This window comes from Nymphaea colorata, chromosome 4 (genome assembly GCF_008831285.2).
Source record: "Nymphaea colorata isolate Beijing-Zhang1983 chromosome 4, ASM883128v2, whole genome shotgun sequence".
NCBI lineage: Eukaryota > Viridiplantae > Streptophyta > Magnoliopsida > Nymphaeales > Nymphaeaceae > Nymphaea > Nymphaea colorata.
The window spans coordinates 8,958,657-8,984,927 of record NC_045141.1 but is presented as its reverse complement, the minus strand read 5'-3'; the positions used below and the strand labels follow the sequence as shown (position 1 = coordinate 8,984,927).

Genomic DNA, 26,271 nt, shown 5'->3' with positions numbered 1-26,271 from the left:
CAAACAGTGAGCACTCTGATCCAGCAACGTTGCCTTGTCAAACTCATGGTGTGTGACTTTGTAGTAGAATACAAGAAGGGGCTGGACAATACCGCAACCGATTCACTATCACGGGTGGGAGAAAACTTGATGACATTATCCGTGATTAGCACAAACCTATGGGAAAGGATTGCACTTGAGCAAGACTTGGTTGAGAATCTTAGATTGCTGAAAGCAACATTGAAACAAAAGGCAGATTCTATCCCACATTATTCGGTTAAGGGCAGCATACTATGTCGAAAGGGTAAGGCAGTCATACCGAAACAGTCTGAGCTTACCCGAGAGCTAATACAACACTTTCATGACACCGTGACAGTTGGGCATGAAGGAGTGGCCAATACTCTAGCACGAGACAAAAGCCAATTCTGGTGGGAAGGCATGAAGACTGAGATACGAGCCTATATTCTGTGATGCCAAATTTATCAAAGGGAGAAGAGTGAAAATGTAAAATCGCCCGGGCACTTATGTCCATTGCCTATTCCGCAACAGCCATGGGTTGATATATCCATGGACTTTATAGAGACTCTACCTAGGGCTGAAGGCAAAGAAGTGGTTATGGTTGTGGTTGATAGGCTAACAAAATATAGCCATTTCGCCTCTCTTCCCCGTCATTACAATGGACCGATAGTGGCCAAGGTTCATCAAGATTATGTGGGAAAATTGCATGGTATACCTCATACCATAGTATGCGATCGTGACTCTATTTTTTTGAGTAATTTTTGGAAGGAGTTGATGAGGCTGGCTGGAACGAAGATTCACTACAGCACTACCCATCATCCTCAAACGGATGGGCAAAGTGAAGTTGTTAATAGGACATTGGAAACATACTTGCGATGCTTCATGGGAGAAAGACCAACGACTTGGGTTAGACCTCTTGCTTGGGCTGAATGGTCCTACAATTCCAGCACTCACTCTACTATTGGGATCAGTCTATATGAGGTTCTCTATGGGTATCCACCTCCTTCCATACCACACTATGAGGAAGGCACGACGAGTGATGATATGATTGACTGTGAATTACGCAACCGAAATGAAATTGTGGACTCTCTTCGGAAGAACATGGCTAAAGCTCAAGACCGAATGAGTCAAGTCTACAATAAGGGTCGGAAAGATAGAGAATTTTCAGTCGGCGACTATGTTTGGCTAAAAAGATTGGCTATGAGGCAACGTTCACTCATGGGTCAGCCCTATTTAAAATTGTTACCAAAATACTATGGACCCTTCAAGGTAATCCAACGGATTGGGAAAGCTGCATATATGCTAGCCTTACCGGCTGAGGCAATGGTACACCAGTCTTCCATGTGTCAAGACTGAAACCGCATTATGGAGACTTACCGAATCAAATTAAGGACATGACAGGGCAGCAACCAGTTCCCCAACGAATATTACGCGATAGATAGGTGGAGCATGGAGGCCAACAAAGATCAGAGGTGCTGGTGGAATGGGAGGGGCAGGACAGAGGAACTCCATGGGAAGTATTAGAGGAATTAGTACAACGTTTTTCTCATGTATGAGCTTGGGGACAAGCTTAGTTCGAGGATGGTGGAGTTGTTGCACACCCAATGGGAACACGGACAGAAGCATAGGGGCTATCACAGAGTAGGGGTATTATGCGTACGTATAGCCGACGACGCCGAGGGATAAGCACACAATGGGCCAGCAGCCAGCAGATTAGGGACGAAGATCAGAGATGGACAGTTCAGACTGAAGAAGACTGCGTTAGCTGAAAGGAGCTGAGTCGGACTCGGCTCAACACAGTGTGCGTCAGGATCAGGTTTAGCTAGCAAGAGCTTAGGCTAACCTGAGCACGTCGCGGCTGGGTTCAAGCCCAGACCGAGTAATTGTCAGTGTTTTCTATTTTGTTGAGTCATTACAGGTTTTGTACTTATCTCAGTCCGAGACAGCGGGTGGCACTCGAGACAGCCCAGTAGTATATAAACTGGAGACTGCGCCAAAGATTATATCTTTTGAAATTGAATCAATGAAAAGAACCCTTTTCTCTCCCGCGTGGAGTGTTTGAGCTGCTTAGGTGTGGCGCCAAAAGCTTCGCCAGCGGAGGGAACCTCACTGGAAAAGAAGAACGACTGCAGAACCAGAGCAGAGGAACTAGGAACTCTACCGGAAATGCAGGCGACGGATCGACCAAGGTGTACATGTCTTCCATCACCAGGACATCTAGAGGACAGGGCGGAGGACTGTGAGCTCGATGGAGGAGCGTGGACGCCGATCACCGACCTCTCAGATCTGCTACACGACAGCTGGAGGAACATCTTCAGCCGGTAAGAATCCTAACTCTATGGAGATTCTACCGCGAGATCTCCTGTTACCCGATCAAAAGTGGAGAGGATGCTGACATTCTGATCGATTTGCGTTTAACTCATCTAACGAGAGGAATAGATCGATCTGATTTGACTGAGATCGAAGGATATGAAGAAGAAATGAAGTGCTGACGAGATCGGGCGGGCACGATTTCAGGCGGATCGCCTAACGAACGACTTAGATCGGCTTTAATTCTTGTTGAGATCAGTTCTTCCGCCGCATTCTGTATCTAATTGTTGTGGATTACTTGCGATGGCGATGAGCAACGGAGTGAAATCTGTTGAGGAATTGGATGATTGAAGACGAAGAACAGAGGATGAATTCTATATAGGCGTAGTGACAGAAATTTTTGTTAATCTGTGAATTGCCGACGATCCGAGCAAGATCTGAATTTGAGGAGAACATTCTGATGAAGTTTGAGGAGAATCCAAGCTGTTTTGGATAGCTCACCGGAACTGATCGGAATCATGGCAGCGGCTCACGGAATTAGGCGGCGCAGTTCTGAGCGACATTAGAAACTAGGCTGATTTCAATCCTCAATGACTCACCTTTTGGCTGCTGCTTTGAAGATAAATTTTTGGGCATCATCAAAATCTTAGCTATCACTGGTCCAAATTTCAGCTCAATCCGAGCCACGGTTGAATTCTGGCAAATTTTTGAAGGTGACTGACTCCAGATGTTGCCTGAGCCCTACGACAGACTATTTCAGGCAGAATCAGGCACATCTTTGGGCCTAATCCTCGAGTACTTAGCTTCATTCATACCAATTTTCACTATTTTAGAAGCTTTGGATGCGAAGATATGAATTTTTGAAGGAGATCGACTTCTGATTACTCTACTATTGGTTTATGTTGATGATATGATTGTTACAAGTGATGATAAGGAAGAGATAGCAAGATTAAAGGGTTTACTATCTACTGAATTTGATCTAAAAGATCTTGGTAAGCTGAAGTATTTCCTTGGTATTGAAATTGCTAGATCAGGTACAACTCTTGTACTTAGTCAAAAGAAGTATACCCTGGATCTACTGAAGGAGACAGGAAAACTGGGGTGCAGACCAGCCTCTACTCCTATAGATGCTGGGCATAAACTTGGTAACAAAGATGGAGAACTGTTGTGTGAAGAAGCTAAAGGGAGATATCAACGTCTAGTTGGCAAACTGATTTATCTCACTTTGACTAGATCTGATATCACATTTGCTGTAAATGTGATGAGCCAGTTCATGCATGCACCTACAGATATGCACTTGAAGGCTGTAGATAGAATTCTGTGCTACTTGAAGAAGAATCCCGGGAAGGGACTTCTATATGTGCAACAAAGATCTATTGAAGTTGAAGGGTATTCTGATGCAGACTGGGCAGACTGTGTTGACACCAGAAGATCTACTTCAGGGTACTACGTCTACTTGGGGAAAATTTAGTTGTTTGGAGAAGCAAGAGACAAGATGTGTGTTCCCGCTCGAGTGCAGAGGCTGAATATATGGCTATGGCTACTGGGGTATCAGAATTGTTATGGCTGAAGATCTTATTGACAGATATTGGAATAGAGATTGAAGGGCCTATGAGGATGTATTGTGATAATAAGTCTGCAATTAACTTGGCTAACAACCCGGTTCTTCATGATCGAACAAAGCATGTGGAGATTGACCGTCACTTCATCAGAGAAAGAATTGATGCTAAGGAATTAACGCTACCATACATAAAGTCTGAAGACCAAACTGCTGATATCCTAACCAAGGCCTTCAGTGTAACTCCATTTGAGAGAAATGTATCCAAGTTGGGCATGTTTGATATGTACGCCCAACTTGAGGGGGAGTGTTGACGGGTTTTGTTGTCCGGGTCCGGATCCTTACCCGATCCGGTTTGTCCTAATTAGGACTACTTATATCTCTGTAAACCCTAATCTTAGTGTTAATGAAGTTTTGAAGAGAAAGAGTGTCTGGAGGCTAGTGGGCGCCAGACCTCATCACCCGTGGTTTTTCTTCCCTCGCGTTGAGGGTTTTCCACGTTACATCTGTGTGCTTTCTTCTACTCTCGTGCATATTTTGTTTCTACAGCTTCCATGCATGTATTGTGTATGGAGATGTTGGGTCCCTCCTCTTGTAGCTTGGCCAAACAAATTTAGCTAAACAAGAGGAGCCTATGTTAGATTATTTGTTTGTCACAAGATCAGTCTAAACTATCCAGAAACTGAGCGGTTCTGACCCTCAATATCTTTCTGAAATCATCTCATATTCATTTCACTTTTTCTAGGACATTTTCGATTGATTTTCTCACTCTACTGAAATTTGGCAGCTTTCCAAAGCCTTAATTTGATTATTGTACTCCAAGTTTGAATCTGTAGACATTCTCTTTATAATTGTTGGTCATTTTCCACAGCTAACTCTTTAATAAGGGAATTTTTTTTGGCCCCAAAAAGGCTGCAGATCTAGAGATAGAGGCATATCCTTTGTTGGATGAAGTGACCTCTAAAATAAGTACCTTAAATTTGGAACGAGTGCGTCGGTTGAAGAGCCGACTTGTTGCTTTGACCCGGAGGGTTCAGAAGGTACTTCTTTTGTTACTTTATCTTATACTCTCATCCACTTTTATTTCATTGTGAGTTTCATTTCTTACGGGTCAGGGATGAGATTGAACAACTTATGGATGATGATGGTGACATGGCTGAAATGTATCTGACAGACAAAAAGCTGCGAGTGGAATCTGCTATTGATGGTGATCAATCTATAGCCGGTTACAGCTCTATAGGAGCTGGAATGTCGGTTTCTACTCCTGTTTCCCCTGTTTCTTCTCCTACAGAAACCCAGAGACTTGAGAAGAGCTTAAGCATAGCTAGAAGTAGACACGAGAGCATGAAGAGTTCAGAAAGTGCCGCGGAAAACATTGAGGAATTGGAAATGTTACTGGAAGCCTACTTCGTTGTCATTGACAGCACCCTCAACAAGCTAACATCGGTACACAACCCAAACAAGATTTCTTTCCTTTTCATGTTGGCTGACCTTAACATCGTTCTTGCTAAAATTCCTGAATGACTTTAATCTTTACAGCTCAAGGAATATATAGATGATACAGAGGACTTCATCAATATACAATTGGTTAGCACTATTCTCCCTTTGTTTTTGAGATGGCATAAAGCTGTATAGAATGCAAGAAAAGGTCCACCAGTTACCCTTCACGCAGAAACATAGTCATGCATCATTCTTGAAAATTGCATTCCTGTGGATAGTGTAGCCCGATGTGCCAGGTCATCTTTGCTAATTAATAAACCGATGAGGTGCCTTCTGGTTGCTTTATCTACTAGATTGGAGGACAGAACTAATTTCATATTCCAAGTTGTCAATATCTGATTGGCACTGCTAGCATACTAATTTGCCTTTGTCAACCTTTGGTATTACTACCACAAAATAATTTCATATTGTTACTGGTCTGATGCAGGACAATGTGCGGAATCAGTTGATTCAGTTTGAATTGCTGCTTACAACTGCGACATTTGTTGTTGCAATCTTTGGGGTAGTAGCAGGAATCTTTGGCATGAATTTCTCGATATCACTATTTGATGAACCAGAGGCATTCAAGTGGGTTTTATTGATCACTGGTGCATGCGGAATTTTTATTTTCTGCACATTTTTATGGTTCTTTAGGCACAGAAGATTGATGCCCTTGTAATGTAGGTATTGTCTGTCAAAAAACGCAAAAGGAAAAGAAAGAGGAAAAATTTGCCCTTTGTGCGGGCATCTTCAAATGTAGTAATAATGATGGTGATAATAATACAAAAGGGAAAATTTGAGGTTTCGATGAATGAAACCATGAAATGGGCAAAAGGGGTCTGATGCTGCATGCACCTCATATACAGGGCAGGGATGGGACTCTCTCTCTCTTTACATGCCGATCAACAATGAACTAGTGACTATTGAAAGCAACTTGATCAGAAAATAGAACTCGTAGCTGCGGTATTCTCTGTCTTGTACGACCCTTATCATACAAAACGATCTGTCTGGGTGAAGAAGACCCAGATGATATTTTCTCTAATTCACAGCGCCTGTTGCCATGTACACCCAATGAGCAAGGAGGCGATAATGCCCATTTGCCAGGTTGGCGCTGGGAAGACGGAGGAACCCATTGGGACGATATGGGTGGCTTGTTTGAAGAAACTCTTTGCAGGCGAGGGTACTCGTCCAAACGTTACTATCTGAGAAAGAGGTCCAGCAGCAAGCTCTATATGGAGAGATTGTCACTAAAATATATATGTAGAAATCAGCAATCAGTATGCGATTAAAACAATGGAGAAAGAGTTGGTGCACCGTTCTTCTTTTGTTTTTCTATTCTTTTTCATGGGTTGGCAGGCTGGACTTGGGCAGTCTACAAAAGGTTGGAGGTTTAGTAAAATTAGTAATAAAGATGTGAATGGAAGACATATTCAATTGCCAATTCGATTTTAAGACCCAGTAAACCACAGCAGATATAATTACTAATAAGATTCATTCTGCAGCTTCACAATTATAATGACTCAAATGTTGAGGTTTTTTTCCTAAAATACATGCGAATCAAACATTAATATAACGTTCTCTCAACTCACTTCAATTTCAGGGCTTGGTCAAAAACACTAAGGTTCATAACCTGTTGTGGGCACTTATTGCATCAAGTTCAAAAATTCAAAGCACAAAGTTCGTAAACTAAATCGAATATGGATTTGTCCACGCTTGTCTTATCATCTTCGACTCTAGCTGCTAGAACTCACCTGATAGTAGTTGTCCCGAAAAGATTGTGAACCAAAAATTATCAACACATTAGTTTAACTTCGTCCCAAATCCAGTCTAAGTCAGGGTGATCCTTGCATTAATTCATAAGCATCACAAGCATATCAGTGCAAATCTGCTCAATAATATTACAGTTACACAGTTCAACAACTTAGGAAGACGTCAATGCATACATATGCTTGAGTTGATTTATTATTTTTGTCTTTTGAATTCTCTAAATCTGAAGAAATCAGTTGATAATGATTCACCAACTGTTCGAGAAACGTCCACAGTATTACTTAGTCCTCTATAGCAGTTTCCATGGAGGATTCCAAAATTTTGATCGAGGGAGGGAACTATCATGCTCCATACAAGCTCCATGAAACTAATTATATGTTAGGAGACACACCAAAGGAAAATACTTGTCGGTCTTCATAAGAGGTACGTCTATTTCTCCTCTTCTCAAGTTAACTAAAGTAGAAAACGGGATTTAGAAAGAACTAGATGAAGTAAAAAGACAAAATACTATGAATGAATGATATAAGAAGCTAGATGATTGGGAAGCTAAGAACTCAAGGATTAAAGAATGGATTTATGAAAGCATCAAACTTAAAATTGCCCAAAATCTCATGTACTATAAAAGGGCAAGTGAGGTATGGGAATACCTCAAATGAATGTTTACTCAAAAAGACATGGCCTGAAAGTATCTATTGATTCAAAAAGTTCAAAATATCAAACAAGGGGAGAAAAATGCAAGAGATTACTTTATAGAAATCTCTAATGTTTGGAATGAGTTAGATCAACTTAGTCCTAAACTAGGAATGGATTGTAAATGTCATGAGATTAGAAAAGATGAAGTTGATGAATTTAGATTTTTTTCAATTTCTTCAAAGGCTAATACCCAAATTTGAGCAAATACGATCAGCCATATTATCCTTAGCTTCTCCTCCCTTATTCATGAACTTTTTACCAAATTAAGTAGAGAAGAGACTAGAATGAACTCATCCAACAGAATTGATTTCCAAACAAGAAGAAGACAAAGTTCTAGCCGCTTCTAGTTCTAGACCCAGAAACAACATTAGATCTTATAAAACCCCTCGTTTTAAAAATAAAAATAAAGGAGAATATAACGTTGTTTGTCATTTTTGTCATGAACCGGATCACATAAAACCTAATTTCCCAAAATTGAACAGAAAAATCAATGAGGGGCCGTTTGATGGATGGAAATTTATTTCTGGAAAAAAATTTCATTAAATAAATTTCTGGAATTGATGAAACGGAAATATTTTTCCGTTTTTCCAAAACCAACTCTTGTTTGTTACGGAGCAATTATTTTTCTAGAAAAATATTTCTTCGTTTGGTGGAAATGGTGAGGAAGAAGGAGGAAGGAGGGAAGGAGGGAGGAGGAAGAAGGGAGCGAGGGAGGAAGGAGGAAGAATGGAAGAGAAGGGAGGAAGAGGAAGAAGGAGGAGGAGGGAGGAAGGAGGAAGAATGGAAGAGAAGGGAGGAAGAGGAAGAAGGAGGAAGAATGGAAGAGAAGGGAGGAAGAGGAAGAAGGAGGAGGAGGAAGGAAGGGGCTTGGGAGGGAAGAGGAAATATCCTTTTATTTGCTATAATTTTGGTGGTGGAACGATTGACGGGAGTGGTCAATCGGTCGGGAAGCGGCGGCAATGGCGGATTCAGGCAATGAGTCCAGAGGAGGCCAGGGAGGCGGGGGAGGGAGCAGTGAGCTGTCACCGAGGGAATAGGACAGGTTCCTACCCATCACAAACGTGAGTAGGATCATGAAGAAGGCATTGTCAGCGAACGCCAAGATCTCCAAGGATGCAAAGGAGACGGTGCAGAATGGGTTCGGGGGTGGTGGGGTTTATGGGGGCATGTCGATGATGATGGTGGGCCAGAAAGAGGGAGGGGTTATGTACGAGCAGACGGGAAGGATGGTAGGGAGCTATCAGATTCCGGTGGCCAGAAAAGGTGGGTCCTTGGTTGGAGGAGCGCCGGCCAAGCAACAGACCAGGTCCAGAGGTTAATTACGGAGGGGAAACCAAACCCCTTCTTCCTTTTGCAGCATCGTCCTCCTCCCTCCTTCCTTCCCTTCTTCTTCCTCTTTCTCCTTCGTGTGAAACCCTCTGCTGAAATCCCTCCCTTCCCTTCTTCTCTTCTTCTTCCTCCCTCCTTCCCTTCTTCCCTCCTTCCCTTCTTCCCTTCTTCTCCTTCCCTTCCCTTCCCTTCTTCGCTTCTTCTCCTTCCCTTTTTCCCTTCTTCTTCCTCCCTCCTTCCCTCCTCGCTCCCTTCTTCCCTTTTTCCCTTCTTCTTCCTCCCTCTCTTCCTTCTTCCCTTCTTCTTCCTCCCTTCTTCCTTTCTTCTTCCTCCTCCCTCCTTCCCTTCTTCTTTCCTCCCTCCTCCTCCTTCCTTCCCTTCTTCCTCCTCCCTCCTTCCCTTCCTCCCTTCTTCTCCTTCCCTTCTTCCCTTTTTCTTCCTCCCTCATTCCCTTCTTCTTCCTCCCCATCCATTCTTCCTCCTTCCTCCAACGGTCAAAAAAAAATTTCTGGAAAAATTTTTTCACCCTCTAGCTGGAAAAATTTTTCCAAAAATATATTTCCGGAATCACCTCCAATGGTCAAAAAATTATGCCATGTTTGATGGAATGAGAAATATTTTGAAAGTTTGAATTTTTTTCTCCTCTGCTACAGTACATTTCCAGCCCATCAAACGGGCCCTGAAGGACAATCACAAAATTATGGAGGGAATTTTCATAAAGGAGGAGACTCGTATTCTCAAGGTGGGCAACACAATATTAAACAATTTGATCAAGCTCTCAAGGAGATTGTAAATGTTCAAGATGAAGGATGTGATCTTGCGTCAATCTCCTTAACATTAAACCAAATTATGATGACTCTTCAACATATGTTAAAGGAGTCAAATTCCGGAGCTCCAGCAACAACGACATCCACCTCCAACACTCCTCGTATGGTCCATTGGCTTTTAGATTCCAGTGCTTCATTCATATGACACCTAATATATCCTCTTTGACCAAGTTTGAACAAGCAAAAAAAGAATCAAATGTATTTACCGCCGATAGAACATCTTTGAATGTTAAAAAAGTTGGAAATTTTGAAAAAGAATTTGAAGAAATGAAAAAATTCTTTATATCAAAAGTTAGTTATGTTCCTAAACTTAATCTTAACTTACTTTCTATCTCTCAAATTTTAGATTTTGGTTTTGGTTTGGTTTTCTCATCAAGTAAATGTTTGGTATATGATCAATAAACCGAGAGATTGATTGGGGAAAGTTTTAAAAAGGGAGATATTTACTATACAAACAATTTATGTGTTACCAAAGAAAACTTTTGGGACCACATAAAAAATGTTAACATCAATGTTTGACATCAAAGATTATGTCATTTAAATATCAGAAAATTATTTATAATGACACCCTTTCAAGGATTTTTGTATTGAGAATGTTAAATGTAATGATTGCATACATGGGAAAACGAAATCCTTATCTTTTGGACAAAGAAGTTTCTTTTCTTCTATGCCCTTTGAGCTTGTTCATTCTGATGTATGGGGGTCTTCTCCTATTATGTCAAAAGGAGAGTTATCTTATTATGTGATCTTTGTTGATGATTTCATTAGATATTGTTGGAGATATTTCCTAAGATTCAAATTTGAAGTATTTGACGTGTTCAAAAACTTTCATAACTTGGCTAAAACGGAATTTGACGCTAAATTAAAAATCCCAATAACCGATTCTGGAGGTCAATATATTTCAAATAAATTTAAAAGATATTTGGAAAACTATAGAATAGTTCATCAAAAATTGTGTATAAGAACACCTCCACAAAATAGACTTTCTACAAGAAAACATAGACACATAGTGGAAACAATAAGATCCTTACTTATTGCAAAAAATATACCTAAAAACTTTTGGGCTGAAGTAGCCCTTGCTTCTGTTATCTCATAAATAAGATATCTTTCAAAGTTTTAAAGAATACAACTCCTTTTGAAAAATTATTTAAATATGAACTCGATTTCAATAGACTTCGAATTTTTAGATGCAAATGTTTTGTCTTAAATGACAAGACCAACAAACTGAGTTCAAAGGTTAATGCATGTGCCTTTATTGGTTATTCTAAGACAAAAAAAAGACTAGAAATGCTATGATCCAATCAAAGACAAACTCATAGCTTTAATAAACGTAAAATTTAATGAAGAAGAAAATAGATTTGAAAAATGTAAAAAAACCACAAAACAACAAGTATTATTCTTTTTTAATCAAGTATCTCTCCCAACTTGATGATGAAATGTATGATGATAGTAATATTAATGATATAAATGATGGTGGGGTATCCAAAGGCATAATTACATATCATAGAAGAAACCGAAAACAAAACATTGGTGAAGAAAAACACCAATGAAACTCTTGAACTTCAATTTCCACAAAAATCTACTTCAAATGAAGACAACCTTAGAAGATCCACTAGAAATATAAGGCAACCAATAGGTTTGTGTCATATGAGATATTTTTTCCAACATATAGAGCTAGAATTAGTGCCATTCACTCTTCCTTTGAACTATTGTCACATATATCATGTATGGGTATTATAAGGCAAAGTTGTATATCTTAGGAAAATCTCTGCAAACTTTTAAAAAAACTTAAAAGCATTTAATAAAAATCTCTGCAAACTTTTAAAAAAACTTAAAAGCATTTAATAAATCCTAAAAATGATAAAAAATAAAAAATATTAAAAAAAGATGAAAAAAATGCGTATAATATGCGTTTTTTCACGTTTTTTATTTTCTGACGTTTTTTAAAAAAGATGCGTCTAATTGCCGTTTTATACGACTGACTTATTTCTCAAATATGATACGTGTTTTTTTCAAATAATACTTCTTTTATGTGACAAGGTCTCTCCCTTCTTCTTCGTAATCCCCTCTCTTAGCCATTAATCCCTTCCTCCTCATCCGAGCCAGAGTATTAACTCCTAGATTAGCCCCTCGCCTTGGAGTCTTGTAGCTAGGTTCCCTCCAAGTCTAGTAAGTGTCGGCTGCATATAACCCGCGGCCATTGTCCCAGCCAACCTCCCTACACCACCAACATCAGCCAGGCGGGCCGACACCAAACTCCATCATCTTCCCCATGCGGGCCGAAAACCGTAGGTGCCCTCGCCACTGTTGGCAACTCTCCCTCGCGGCCTCTCCGCACCCGTTGCCGAACCTTCGTCGCAGACATCTCGGCGACCTTGGCCAGGCGGGCCGACTCCGTCGCCACCATGCCCCCGTCGTCGACACTGCACCAAGGCCAATTGTGGCCCATAGCAGTAGCGGCCACCCTAGGCACAACATCCTCGCCCCTTCGGTGCACTCGACCCGGTGGGTCGAGCTTCTCAGATCATGCTCCAGCGTCACCCTCGGCCAAGCAGGCCGAATCTCTTGAGGCGCCATCGGAACATCCTCGGCCAGGCGGGCCGAGCCTTCGCAGCAGCAGCATTGTCCTCGGCCAGGTAGGTTGAGCCACAGCGGCGTCAGTGCTACCCTCGGCCAGGCGGGCCGAGCTCCATCCCCAGCAGCTTCCACCCCCGTCACCCTTCACCGTGGTAGACTACCCTCCTCATCCTGTAGTCTATGATTCTGTAAGTTTGTTTGGGTCAAGTCTTGTGAGTCGTGATTGGATCCCATATCCCTCGTAGTCGTGTCAGCCTTCCCTCCTAGTGCTTGTAGTAGGTCTAAAACCGGGATTGGGTTAACCATACCTGTATCCTCGTCCCAGGATAGAGTCAAGCTGGGGTTTTTGTCCGGCGGATTATTTACTTTGTTGTTGTTTTTAGTGTCTTGAGTCTTAGGATTCGGTCTGTAGGCTACCCTGAGTGATCTTGGGTAGATGATTCGGCTTAGGGCAGCGGTTCCACCAGCTCTAGGGTCTGGGTCCTCAATATATCTCTTGGTCGTGACATTCTGGTCGGCCAACTGATGGGTTGCAGCTACTATCTATAGCCTCTACCAGGTGAGTTGGTGCGTCATCCCTGGGTCGTATGCCCTTTGCTGACCGAGGCAGCTGATAGAGCCTTGAGTAGGTTCACATCACTAGGCTCCTCGTTAACTTGTAAATTTGTGATAAAGTCATGCACAAGTAAGATTTCGGCTCTCAAAGTTATGTATTGGATGGGGGATGTCAGATCTTAGACTATTTTTCTTGCAGTTGGTTATATTATTGTTATTGTGCATCAGTAGTATACATGGATAATTGTAAAGCTTAAAAAAGCTTATGGTAAACCTAGCTGATCAACTAAGCTAGCCAGTTGTAGGTGACTTACCATTTGAAAGTGCGTAGAATGCTGCCTAAGAAGCCTAGATGCTTAGTAGCCTATGCATTTCAGTTGACAAACTAAGTCTTGTCCATGTAACATGGGTATGAGATAACTGATAAGGCTCTAGTACCTGCATTGATGCACCAAAACCACAACGCAGACACATGACGGTACATTTTGGGTTGGGTTTAGGTTAGACCCAATCCAAAACGACTTACCTTTATCTTAACAAGAAGTTGTTGGTGGCCAATGTCAGTTTCCTCTCCCCTTTCAACCCTTCCACTAAGTTATTGATCCTTCAGTGAGACACAATTACAAGCAAGCAGCTTTGGTGTCTATCACAATAGCTTTGGTGGACCAACCAGAGAGAGAGAGACCTGATGTTATTGTACGCGTATTTATATGAATAAATTTTGTATTATTTAACAGTCTTTAGTTTTGTATTATTTTGTCAGTCTTTCTGTGACTGTATATAATCATGTATATGTTTATATATGTGACTGTATATAATAATATTTTGGTTGCATTTTATTAGCTTTTACATTTTTATTTTTTATCTTTTTTCATTTAGAGCGCTTAGTCCAGCCTAGGCATGCCTAAGCTCTAGGGTCTACTCATTGCCTCGGCGCCATCTAGTTCTCTAGTGACATACATTGAGGCACTTGAGAATGTAGCACCCGCAACACCTATGAGAAGGCCAAGCATGAAGGCAGTTGGCAAAGACTTGGAATAATGGGGTGGACATTAGATGTTGAATTGGGCCAATGATGGAATGGCCATTTGATAGCAAGTTAGTGACTTAGCAGGTTGGCATGGCCTGGTGCTAAGGGCTTGGCCATGCTACATTGAGGTATGATTCATGATAGCATGTGGTGTAGGAGATGAAACTCATAACTTGGCTTGTGGGGACTGAAGATGGGTGACCAAGTGGGAATATGAAAACTGCGCATATGCACAAACTTGTTGGCAATTGAAGGCCAATGATGAGTAGAGGCCATATTCTCAGAAAACACGTTTTTTCCAAAAAGAAAAAGCGCGAAAAATTAAATGGCTGCTTAAAACTTAGAAAAAACATGTTTTTTTGAAAAAAACGTTAAAAACGAAAAAAACACATTTTTAACGTGTTTTTTCGTGTTTTTTACTTTTTTTAATGCCAAACAGTTTTTTTTCATTTTCTACTTTTTATTTGTTGCAAATATACTTATCTTGTGATGTTTGTATTATTAGTTTCTCACTTATTTTTTTCCACCATTTTTAGTATTTTAAAATTTTTAAAAATTTACCATATTTTTCCCTTTTTTTCTCATTGTTTTCAAGCTCTCCGTATTATACCCGAGAAAAACCTCACCGTTTAAAACTCCGAGACGTTATTTGTGACTATGGTAGAGACAACTCAGCCAATCCTTAGCACTCGGCTTCTAAAGAGATGGACTGAAGGGTACGTGTTGGCTGGTAGTTGAGCAGCACAAAATGGCAATTAGCTATATCAAACAAAGAGGAACAAGGTTTCCGGCATTTGCTTGTGGCGCCAACGGCTGAATGAAGTTGCAGCTAGAGGAGGTGCCACATACACTATGTAACTACTTTATGACTGCCTAGGTCCTATTTATGGTCGACATGGACACTTATGTGGCAGAATTTGGAGTGTGTATACATGTATTATGTTCTTTATATTTCTATTACTGATTTTTCAAAGCCCTAGCTTGGGTTGCCCAAGTGTGGAGATGGGGTTGTGCCTTAAGTTCACTGAAATTTTGTTGGCTGTGTACTTGAAATCTTTTTTGGCTTTGAAGGGAACATCAGCTGCTAAGCTCGTTAGGTTCTGGAGAGCCTTAGACTACGAGGATGCTTATAAATAACCTAAAGTTTCCCATGACAGTAGCAGTGCTTGGCAGACCTAATGTTGTTGACATGTTCATATGAGCTACAACCTCTCTTCCTCTTTAGATAGTTCTTTACAGATAGTGCTGTATATACCTCAATATGTTTCATAAAGCTCAGTTTTTGCTAGAAATTTGTTAATTTCCTTTATTGATGATTCTTTTGTATCTATGCATTTTTTAGATTTTATTGATTAATGTTATGTGGTTAGTCAAGGTGTGCAAAGTCAAAACTTCTGTAGGTGAATTGTGATTTAGGAGAATAGGGTGTTTCTGGTTCTTGCATACCGTCAAATTCATAAGCTTAACTTAATAGTTTGGGTTCTTATGATTGTGTGTCAGCTAAAAAGTTTGTTTCAGGTGGTTAAGTTTTTCCATATTGTTGGTTGTAGAACCATTTTTCCTTGTTTTCGTTGACAATTCATGAAAATGTCCTGCAGTGGCTCATTGTCTTTGATTTTGAATAGTTCTTTTTCCTGCTGTCTCGTACTGATATGCTATTATTTGCAGATTTATCTTCTCAATTTTCAGATTTTCTATGCACTCTTTTCTGTAATTGTTGGCTTCTTGCTTGGGGCAAGTGATGGTCTAGCGAGGTATGTTGTTCATCTATTTATCTTAGTGTGATAGTGTTTAGCTTTTTGCTTGGAAATCATGAGTTTTGCTTGGTTTTTTGAGATATTGTTGCTCTAAGTTGATATTTTTACACCAAGTTATTTTATGTGTCTGAAATAATTAATTTATAAATTTTAGTATGGAGTGCTTGCTTTATTAATTTTCCTTCCAGATTGATAATCTGTTGTTCCTTCAACATTTTCACTTTCTGGTTTCAGATTCATTCTGTTGATGCTGTTCATGAGCTTTTTGAGCAGTTTCCTGAAGCTTTCATGAAGTATCTTCATGTGCCAACCAAAGAGTAAGTGCTCACTACTCAGTCTTCACATTTAAATTCATGTTTCATTGCATGACCAACCTTCTTTTCTGCATTTTAGTGCCTAGTCTTCCTTTGCTCACCAAAATACTGTTTGTGGCAGGAGTTCTTTTTATGCTTCCAATCAGGTGAGTCGACCATTATATTTGGAGCGTTGTGATTACGTATTCTTCTAATTGAATTTATGCAATCTTTGCTGTTATATTTAACACTTTTTATGAATAAAGATGGAATGTCTATGATTCCACATGTAATATGCTTCAATTTTTCCACTTGGTGTGTTAGACTTATCCTTTATTTTGTGTATATCATTGAATTGTCTGGGATGCTTAGGAGCTTTCTTTATTGCATGTTACTTGAAAACATCAACCATGCTTTTATAAGGGTATTGAGAGCTTTGTTGGTAGCTATGTGATACGTGGAGATGCCTTGAAGGGTTTCACATCCATAATGAGCTGGCTGGACTCAGGTTATACTTTATGCTTGGGGCCTATTTTGATATATATATATATATCAAAATAGGCCCCAAGCATAATAATTTGTATTCTGTTTGAATTGCAAGTGTCTTTATTGTATTGTTGAGAGCTAGAGATGCATTTAGGTCATCTTATTTAACTCTTTTTTTTTAGACTTAAATATCTTTTAGTGTTCATTTCCTTAGAAAATGTTGTCCAGGTCTCACTTTTTTTTGGAAAGACTTTTAATAGTAAATATCATTTGGAAGAGATGACTTCATATCATCTTACTAATACTTTTCTAAAAACTTGAGTATCTTGGAATGGGAGTTTCACTCACTCTTTCTTGGTCATCACAGAGAGAGAGGGAGAGAGAGACCATCATGCTTAATTAGCAAAACATCTAACTAATTTCTGTTTTGGAAACATAAATTTCTTTTCCCCATATATCTGTGTGGCTAAATACAATTAAATGAGAATACATATTAATCTGCAAGGGTGCGGCGAGGGTGTATAATTGTATATACACATTCATAATATATATAATTTTAGACTGTTTCTTAGCTTAATCTGTCATTTCTTTTTACTTTTATTACTATACATAAAGAAAGAAAGGGACATGGAGACGAAAAAAATGGAAAATATTTTGAACTTGCATAAGAAAGGACACAAGGACATGGTTGGGGTGCGTGTTGGAGCTGCACCAGCACCAGCGTCGTGTTGACATGGCATCTAATTAATTTCTCTTTTGAAAATAAAATTTTCTTCCTCACATAGCTGCGAAGTAAGCTATAAGCATATATATAACTGGGAGTATATATACATATATGTACATACATATATGCACTGACCTGTACCCACACCAAGTCTCTTGACAATGCTCTGGACTGGTGGCATATGCATATACACTCCTCCTCAAGTTGGGCATACATATCAAACATGTCCAACTTGGATACATTTCTCTCGAACGAAGTTGAAGATAGAGCGTTCGTCAGAACATCAGCAGTTTCGTCTGCAGACTTCATGTAAGGTAAGACTAACTCTTTACCATCAATCCTTTCACGAATGAAGTGACGTTCAATCTCAACATGCTTTGTTCTGTCGTGTAGTACAGGGTTGTTGACTAAGTTGATTGTAGACTTGTTGTCACAGTACATCTTCATAGGTCCTTCAATCCCTATCCCGATATCCGTCAGCAATATTTTCAGTCATAGTAACTCTGACACTCCCATAGCAAACCTCAGCACTAGATCGAGAACACACATCTTGTCACTTGCTCCTCCAGACAACAAGATTTCCTCCCAAGTAGACACAATACCGTGTGATAGACCATTTAGTATCAGCACAACCTGCTCAGTCTGCATCGGAATACCCCTCGATTTCTACAGTCTCTTGTTTCACATACAAGACTCCTTTGCCAAGATTTCTCTTCAAATAGCACAATATTCTGTCCACAGCCTTCAGGTGTGCATCAGTAGGTACATGCATGAATTGACTCAGTACATTCACCGCAAAAGTGATATCTGGTCTCATAAGGGTAAGATAAATCAACTTTCCAACCATACATTGATATCTTCCCTTAGCTTCTTCACAGAGCAACTCTCTATATCTAAGGCTTAACTTGTCTCCAGTATCAAGTGGGGTAGAAGCGGGTCTACACCCCAGTTCACCAGTCTCCTCCAACAGATCTAATGTGTATTTCCTTTGGTTTAGCACAAGGCCAGTACTAGAACTAGCAATCTCTATACCAAGAAAATACCTCAGTTTGCCATGATCCTTGAGATCAAATTCAGCAGCCAGTAACACTTTTAACTTGATGATCTCCTCCTCATCATCTCTTGTGACAATCATGTCATCCATATCGACAAGTAAAGAGTGACCCTGCCCTCTTTTTTTCTTCACAAATAGAGTGTGGTCTCCATTCCCTTGATTGTACCCATGATGTTGCAACACTCGTCTGAGCCGTTCGAACCATGTTATGGGTGACTGCTTGAGGCCACATAAGGCTTTTTCAGCTTACAACATTTTTCTGGTTCATCATATCCTGGGGGCATACACATATACACTTCTTCTTCGAGATCACTATTGAGAAAAGCATTCTTAGCATCGAGTTGGTACATCCTCCACTCTTTCATCACAGCTAGGGACATAACAACTCTAACTGTCTTCATTTTCGCAACTGGAGTAAAAGTCTCTAAGTAATCAATCCCATATTTTTTACTAAACCCCTTGGCTACAAGACGAGCTTTGTATCTTTCAACACTTCCATCCGGTTTATACTTAATGGTATACACCCACTTGGAACCAACCAAGTGAGCCGCCTCAGGAATCTTCACAACTTCCCATGTCATGTTTCTTCTCAAGGCTTCCATTTCTTCTTTCATAGCATCAGCCCACTTGGAATCACTTTGAGCTTCAGCAACGGACTTGAGAATCATAGCCAAAGAAAGAGAAGATACAAAACACTTGTAATCCTTGCTAAGTCTAGAATAAGATACAAAATTACCAATTAGGTGTTGAGTACATAACCTGACACCCTTTCTTAGGGCAATGAGAAGTTCTTCATTTTCTTTTTCAACCCCATCTTGAGTCTTCAAGGTAGGACTTGGTTCATCCAGGGAAGGAATGGCATTGGGATTGGAAGTAGACCTCGCACCATTAGTTACCTCCTCTGTCCAGGCACCTCGTCTAGAGTAGACCTGTCCAAACAAACGATGACCTTGCTTCTCAGTTCTGGTGTCACACCCTTCCTCCTTCTCAGGTTCTTCTTTCTTGTAATCCAAAAAATCTGTAAATTAAATCTCTTGACTCTGAGAATACTCTTTCCTAACCACAGACTTCTCCCCCTGAAGATGATTCTCACAAAAGTAAGAGGTATGTTTCAAGAAGGTAACATCCCTTGTAACATAAACTCGACCAACGGTAGGATCAAGACACCTATACCTTTTCTGAGTAGGAGAATACCCAACAAACACACCCTTGATAGACCGGGGATCAAGTTTCTTAACATTGGGACTGTGATCATGAATAAAACATAAACAGTAAAAAACACGAGGGGGGAGGAGAAAAGGTTGATGACTTCCCGAAAGTAAAGAACGGGGAGTCCGACCATTCAGCACACGACTGGGCATGCGGTTGATAAGATACGCATTAGTAAGAACCGCATCACCCCAATAGTGTTTGGGAAGATTCCTCTGAAACAAAAGGGCTCTTGTGACATAAGAAGCTGGCGATTCTTCCTCTCAGCCACCCCGTTTTGTGGGGGAGAATAATTATAGGACGTCTCATGAACAATCCCCATTTTTCGAAGGAAATCCTCACTGACTAACACATATACTCACATGCATTATCCGATCGAAAGGTTTTAACAGTTCCACCATATTGAGTTGCACAAGTAGAATGAAAGTCTCTATGATATGAGGTACCTCACTGCGATCTTTTAACAAGTACACAAAGGTGGTCCGAGAGAAGTCATCAATAAAAGTTATAAAATAATGAAAACCTTGACGGGTATGAATTCTCGAAGGCCCCCACACATCTGAGTGAACCAAGGAAAAAACTTCATTAACACAACTAGTAGAAATAGGGTACGAAGCCCTCACATGTTTGGCAAACTGACATACATCACAAGAAATCAAAGACAAGTTCAGAGTGGAACACAAATCAGGAAACAACTATTTCAAAATGCCAAAAGGTAAATGCCCAAGGCGTTCATGCCAATACAAGAAGGGTTGAAGACAATCTTCTCTTCGCTTTTCTGTCTTGCTGATCGCTGTCATAAGAGCCATGGCCACGTGTATGGAAAGACGATATAAGCTATCAGACACCAAACCAATCCCAATCCTCTTCCCTGTCGCCAAGTCCTGCAAACACAGTGATTTGCAGAAAAAATGAGTTCAAAATTCAGCTCTTTAGTAAGTTTACTAATTGACAAGAGATTTAAGGGAAGTTGAGGGACATGTAATGCTCCTCGCACATGAAACTTGTCCAATAAGGACAGACTCCCTTCTCCTGCCACAAAAGTAGGGAACCATTTGCGAGAGATTACTCGTTCCTTCCAAAAGACAGCTTATACTCATGAAACAATTTAGGGTTACCCGTCCTGTGGTGAGTAGCACCACTATCCACAATCCATTCTCCCACCAAGAGTTACCTTTATCCCTACAATGGCAAGAGCTTGATTGGCTTTTGACTCATCTGATGCCTCAACCTGATTGACATCGATCCGACCCAGATAAGCCCTCAGTTCACGAAGCTGTTCAGCAGAAATGGAGACCTTTCCTCCACTAGATTTTGTTTCCTCAGACACAGTCGACTTCCCATTAGAAGACCTCCCTTTGTTACCCTTTTTCTTTGGATGAAGATTCTAACAGAAATCCACAGTATGACCAGTCTTTTTGTAGTGAGTACATCTACAAAGAGATCTAGTAGTGCCTCCAGGACCACGACTAACAAGAGCAGATCTCTCATTATATGACATGAGATCCCTCTTTCCCCCAGTAGTACCAGCCTTCTCTGTTCTTCAGCTTCAACACGAGAATACACATCTTCAATACTCGACACTTCTCATGAATTCAGAATCTGGCTTCTAACACTTCAAACTCATCATTCAAACCAGCTAAAAAGAGGAACACCCTATTTTCCCACTCTTTAGCTACATAAAGTGCCTGATCTTGGGGACAGTGCCAAGTAACATCAAAATAATAGTCAAGATCCTCCCACTTGACATTCAAAGCCCCATAGTAATCTGCTACATATAAGTTCCCTTACCGAAGCTCATAGACATCCTTCATTTGTTGGTAAGTCCAGATAGCCTTTTTCTTCTGGCCATACATATCTCTAAAATCACCCACATGTCTCTAGCAGTCTTCTTCCGAAGACTAAGGGGTTGGATATCAGCGGAAATAGAGTTGAAAATCCAAGTGTTTACTTGATTATCCTCAAGAAACCAAGTGTCCACACACCACGTGTCTCCGCCGGTTCAGGTTTCCTTCCATTGATATAGGCAATCCGACCGCGGGCAGCAATCCCCATAGTCATAGCGGCCGACCACGGGAGGTAGTTCTCCTTGGTAAGGCAAATAGTAGTGTCCTGAACGGGAACATTCTCAGTTCTATAAGCCCCGATTTCAGTTTGATCAGCATTATCAGTCGACGAGGAAGATGCTGCCATGATACAGACCAGCCCGACGGCGGCAGCAGCAGCGGCGACAGCAGTAGTGAGTGATAGAGAGATTAGGGTTGGAACTTCACAACCCCAAAAAATTTCCCAAACTCGTCGGCTCTGATACCATGTAGAAATATGAAATATAGGAAAAAAGAATACGATGAACACGATGTAACGTGAAAAAACCCACAACAAGAGAGAAAAAACCACGGATGAGGAGGAACTGGTGCCCACTAGCAACCAGACCTCTCTCTCATGATTTCATTAACTCTCTCAAGATTAGGGTTACAATCCTTAAGTAAGGCACAACAAGGGCTACACGATGGATCCTGACCCGGTCCCAAGAACCATCTAACACGTTCCAACAATATTATCTTGCCATTGTGTGTCAACCTTTGGTTTATGCTAGCGATGTACTCTGGATAAGGCTGAAGCCTGATGGTTTTGTTATTTAATCAAAAGCCTTTTTCGTTTAGTTATGTAAATCAAATTACAACGAATCCTTGAGAAGAATTTGTTTAGAAACATAAGGTAGGAACCAGTTCTTGACTAATTGAGCGAGTGTTAACGTATAGTAAATGTGCAAGGCCCGACATTAGTTTTATAATGTCCATTTATCCGTGCCCAATTATGAATGAGGACTTGCCTGCATGAAGCTAGAATCGCTGGTCAGCCATACGGCAATAAATTCATTCCCGAGCCCTGTACACTATGTCACATGAGTGCGGGGTGCCTGTGCAAGTGCGAGTGCTGGTGCGACGTATCCCAAAAAATTGGGTGTGAGGGTGCGGCAAGGGTGTAATAATATATAAATGTATGTATTCATAATATATATAATTGTAGTTTTTTTCTTAGTTTAAATCTGTACTTTCTTTTTACTTTTATTACTATACATAAAGAAAGAAAGGGACAGGGAGAAAAAAAAAGTGAAAACTATTTTGAACTTGCATAAAAAAAGATGTGGTTGGGGTGCGTGTCAACACGGGTGTGGCCCCTTTTTTGAAGAGTCTATGTGACATAGCTTGTACACACCGCCCTTCACACTGGGAGCTGGCCATGCCTAAAGTCGTTACCTTCACCGCATGTGGTCCGGACATACCATAACAGTCTCAAATACTTATGAACCAAAGAGTGAGCACTCCGATCCAGCAACATTGGCTTGTCAAACTCGTGTGTGTGACTTTGTAGTAGAACACAAGAAGGGGCAGGACAATACCACAACCGATTCACTATCACGGGTGGGCGAAAACTTGATGACATTATCCGTGATTAGCACAAACCTATGGGAAAGGATTGCACTTGAGCAAGACTTGGTTGAGAATCTTAGATTGCTGAAAGCAACATTGAAACAAAAGGCAGGTTCTATCCCACATTATTCGGTTAAGGGCAGCATACTATGTCGAAAGGGTAAGGCAGTCATATCAAAACAGTCCGAGCTTACCCAGAGCTAATACAACACTTTCATGACACCGTGACAGTTGGGGTATTATGTGTACGTATAGCCGACGACGCCGAGGGATAAGCACACAATGGGCCAGCAGCAATATTAGGGACGAAGATCAGAGATGGACAGTTCGGACTGAAGAAGACTACGTGAGCTGAAAGGAGCTGAGTCGGACTGGGCTGAACACAGTGTGCGTCAGGATCAGGTTTAGCTAGCAAGAGCTCAGGCTAACCTGAGCACGTCGCAGTTGGGTTCAAGCCCAGACCGAGTCATTGTCAGTGTTTTCTATTTTGTTGAGTCATTACAGGTTTTGTACTTGTCTCAGTCCGAGACAGCAGGTGGCACCCGAGACAGTCCAGTAGTATATAAACTGGAGACTGCGCCAAAGATTATATCTTTTGAAATTGAATCAATGAAAAGACCCCTTTTCTCTCCCGCGTGGAGTGTTTGAGCTGCTTAGGTGTGTGCCAAAAGCTTCGCCAGCAGAGGGAACCTCGCTGGAAAAGAAGAACGACTGCAGAACCAGAGGAGAGGAACTGGGAACTCTACCGAAAATGTAGGTGACGGATCTTGAGCAATGTGCAATTCCGACCAAGGTGCAGATGTCTTCCATCACGGGACATCTAGAGGCCAGGGCAGAGGATTGTGAGCTCGATGGAGGGCGTGGACGCCGATCACCGAGAGCCTCTCAGATCTACTGCACGACAGCCAGAGGAACATCTTCAGCCGGTAAGAATTCTAACTCCATGGAGATTCTACCGCGAGATCTTCTGTTACCCGATCAGAAATGGAGAGGATGCTGACGTTCTGATCGATTTGAGTTTAACTTATCTAACGAGAGGAATAGATCGGTCTGATCTGACTGAGATCGAAGGATCTGAAGAAGAAATGAAGTGCTGACGAGATCGGCGAGCACGATTTCAGGCAGATCGCCTAACGAATGACTTAGATTGGCTTTAATTCTTGTTGAGATCAGTTCTTCTATCGCATTCTGTATCTAATTGTTGTGGATTACTTGTGACGAGCAACGGAGTGAAATCTGTTGAGGAATTGGATGATTGAAGACGAAGAACAGAGGATGAATTATGTACAGGCGCAGTGACAAAAATTTCTGTTAATCTGTGAATTCCCGACGATCTGAGCAAGATCTGAATTTGAGAGTAGTCAGTTGTCTTTGTAACTAATATGAAGAACATTCTGATGAAGTTTGAGAAATCCGAGCTGTTTTGGATAGCTCGCTGGAACTGATCGGAATCACGGCAGCGGATCGTGGAATTAGGCGGCGCAGTTTTGAGCGACATCAGAAACTAGGCTGATTTCAATCCTCAATGACTCACCTTTTGGATGCTGCTTTGAAGCTGAATTTTTGGGCATTCGTTCATCAGAATCTTAGCTATCACTGGTCCAAATTTCAGCTCAATCCGAGCTACGGTATTTTGGCAAATTTTTGAAGGTGACTGACTCCAGACGTTGCCTGAGCCCTACGACAGACTATTTCAGGCAGAATCAGACGCATCTTTGGCCTATCCTCAAGTACTTAGCTTCATTCATACCAATTTTCACTATTTTAGAAGCTTTGGATGTGAAGATATGAATTTTTGAAGGAGATCGACTTCTGATCTCAGCTTGAGCATCTGAGACAAGCTGTTTTAGGCAGAAATAAGTGCAACTTTCAGTTCAACGAGTTAGCTGTTGGAAGAGACTTTGGAGCTGGGTTTGGAGCATCTATCCCTCCATATTTCAGCTTCCTCTAGACAAATTTTCATGGTTTTAGGAGATCTGGATGAGGAGATATGATTTTGAAAGAGCACTGTTATGGAAGCTGGCTTCACACCTGCGAGAGTGATTCTCGCCAGTTTCCCCAATTTCTATCTTAGATTTGCGTGAAACCAGAGATTTGGGTGAACGTGCATTCTCCATGACCTTGAATCGTGATTAATTGCAAGATATACATCTGCTTTATTGGCTGGTTCATTCGCAACATCAAATCCATTGATGTAAGTCGCCGCTGCACACCTGTTCTTGAGTTGGACCTGTATTTTTGAAGAGCACTCTGTCGGCGCTAAACGGGGCACCTGTTTTCCCCTAATTCATCACTTAACAGGGGTTCAATTGATCCTTCGTGACGCTCCTAAACCTTCCGAGTTCCCTCGTTATCATTGTACCATCGCCTACTGTGATTTTGTGCTTCTGTAAGCTGCTGTCACAGAACTGAACAAGCAAGGAGAGACTGATCAGCAGGAAGACGTGAGCTGCTGTGGAGCTGACCATTGAAGGGACGAGCACTGGCATCTATCCAGCGTCTGCTACCTCCTAGTTCACTCAAAATAGGGGTTTCTACTGTAATCCGATGAAGTGCAGAACTTACTAGCTTCCTGTACTTCTGATTTGATGTGACTGTGATCTGTTGTATTTCCTTGCGAGCTGAGGTGATTCGGAGAGGAGGACTCAACTGGAGATCACCATCTTGCTGTGCGCAAGATCTGAACCTGTGGAGAAGTGCTCAATACAAGGATTGTATTGGCCTTCTTCCTCGGTGAGTGCTGGACTAGCTCCAACAAGGTACATCTGAACCCCCCTATAGTTGCATGGGAGGGTGCATTCTATTTCCAGCCAACCTTCGTGTTTGCAGTTGTAGTGGATCCTCTAAAGCTTGTTTAGCCGAGGACACATTCCCAAGCTGTTGGACTTACCTAGGGCGAAGGGTGTGTATTGCTCATTCTACGGATTGCATGAATGGTTTGGCATGGATGAATGATTGTTGAGTGAAGGATAGTTCAAAATTGTACCGAGAACGCTTGTAAAGCCTCACATCCCACTCTTGATTGTAGTAGGTTTGAAAATTTGGGAGGGACATTCCACTTGTATTTCGGTCCTAAGGGATATATTCAGTTGGGTTGTGTCTGACTTGGGATCGAATTTTGTATTCCCTATTCTTTTAACCTCCTTTGGCTTGTTAGTTCTCAATAGATCTTGGGAAGCGACTGCATCTTGG

General features: G+C 41.2%; 1 protein-coding gene and 1 long non-coding RNA gene across 2 annotated transcripts; both read left to right on the top strand.

Annotated features, from left to right (window-relative positions):
- The first annotated feature begins 546 nt into the window (after window positions 1-546).
- Window positions 547-6,023, top strand: LOC116253157 (magnesium transporter MRS2-B-like). The gene is made up of 5 exons (XM_031627933.2): window positions 547-1,266; window positions 4,777-4,905; window positions 4,961-5,311; window positions 5,405-5,452; window positions 5,793-6,023. The coding sequence occupies exons 1-5, from the start codon at window positions 547-549 to the stop codon at window positions 6,021-6,023; spliced, it is 1,479 nt and encodes a 492-aa protein (XP_031483793.1).
- Window positions 6,024-15,822: 9,799 nt separating this feature from the next.
- Window positions 15,823-16,340, top strand: LOC126409977 (uncharacterized). Its single transcript, XR_007573107.1, has 3 exons — window positions 15,823-15,876; window positions 16,114-16,196; window positions 16,315-16,340. It is a non-coding gene; the product is annotated as an uncharacterized LOC126409977 (long non-coding RNA).
- Window positions 16,341-26,271: the final 9,931 nt, after the last annotated feature.

Bases quoted from the DNA above. Each gene is read 5' to 3' on its own strand.
- LOC116253157 (XM_031627933.2), top strand. From the start codon at position 547: ATGGACTTTATAGAGACTCTACCTAGGGCTGAAGGCAAAGAAGTGGTT. The intron at 1,267-4,776 runs GTAATCCAACGG...GGCCCCAAAAAG, and splicing joins AATACTATGGACCCTTCAAG to GCTGCAGATCTAGAGATAGA. The intron at 5,453-5,792 runs GTTAGCACTATT...GGTCTGATGCAG, and splicing joins ACTTCATCAATATACAATTG to GACAATGTGCGGAATCAGTT.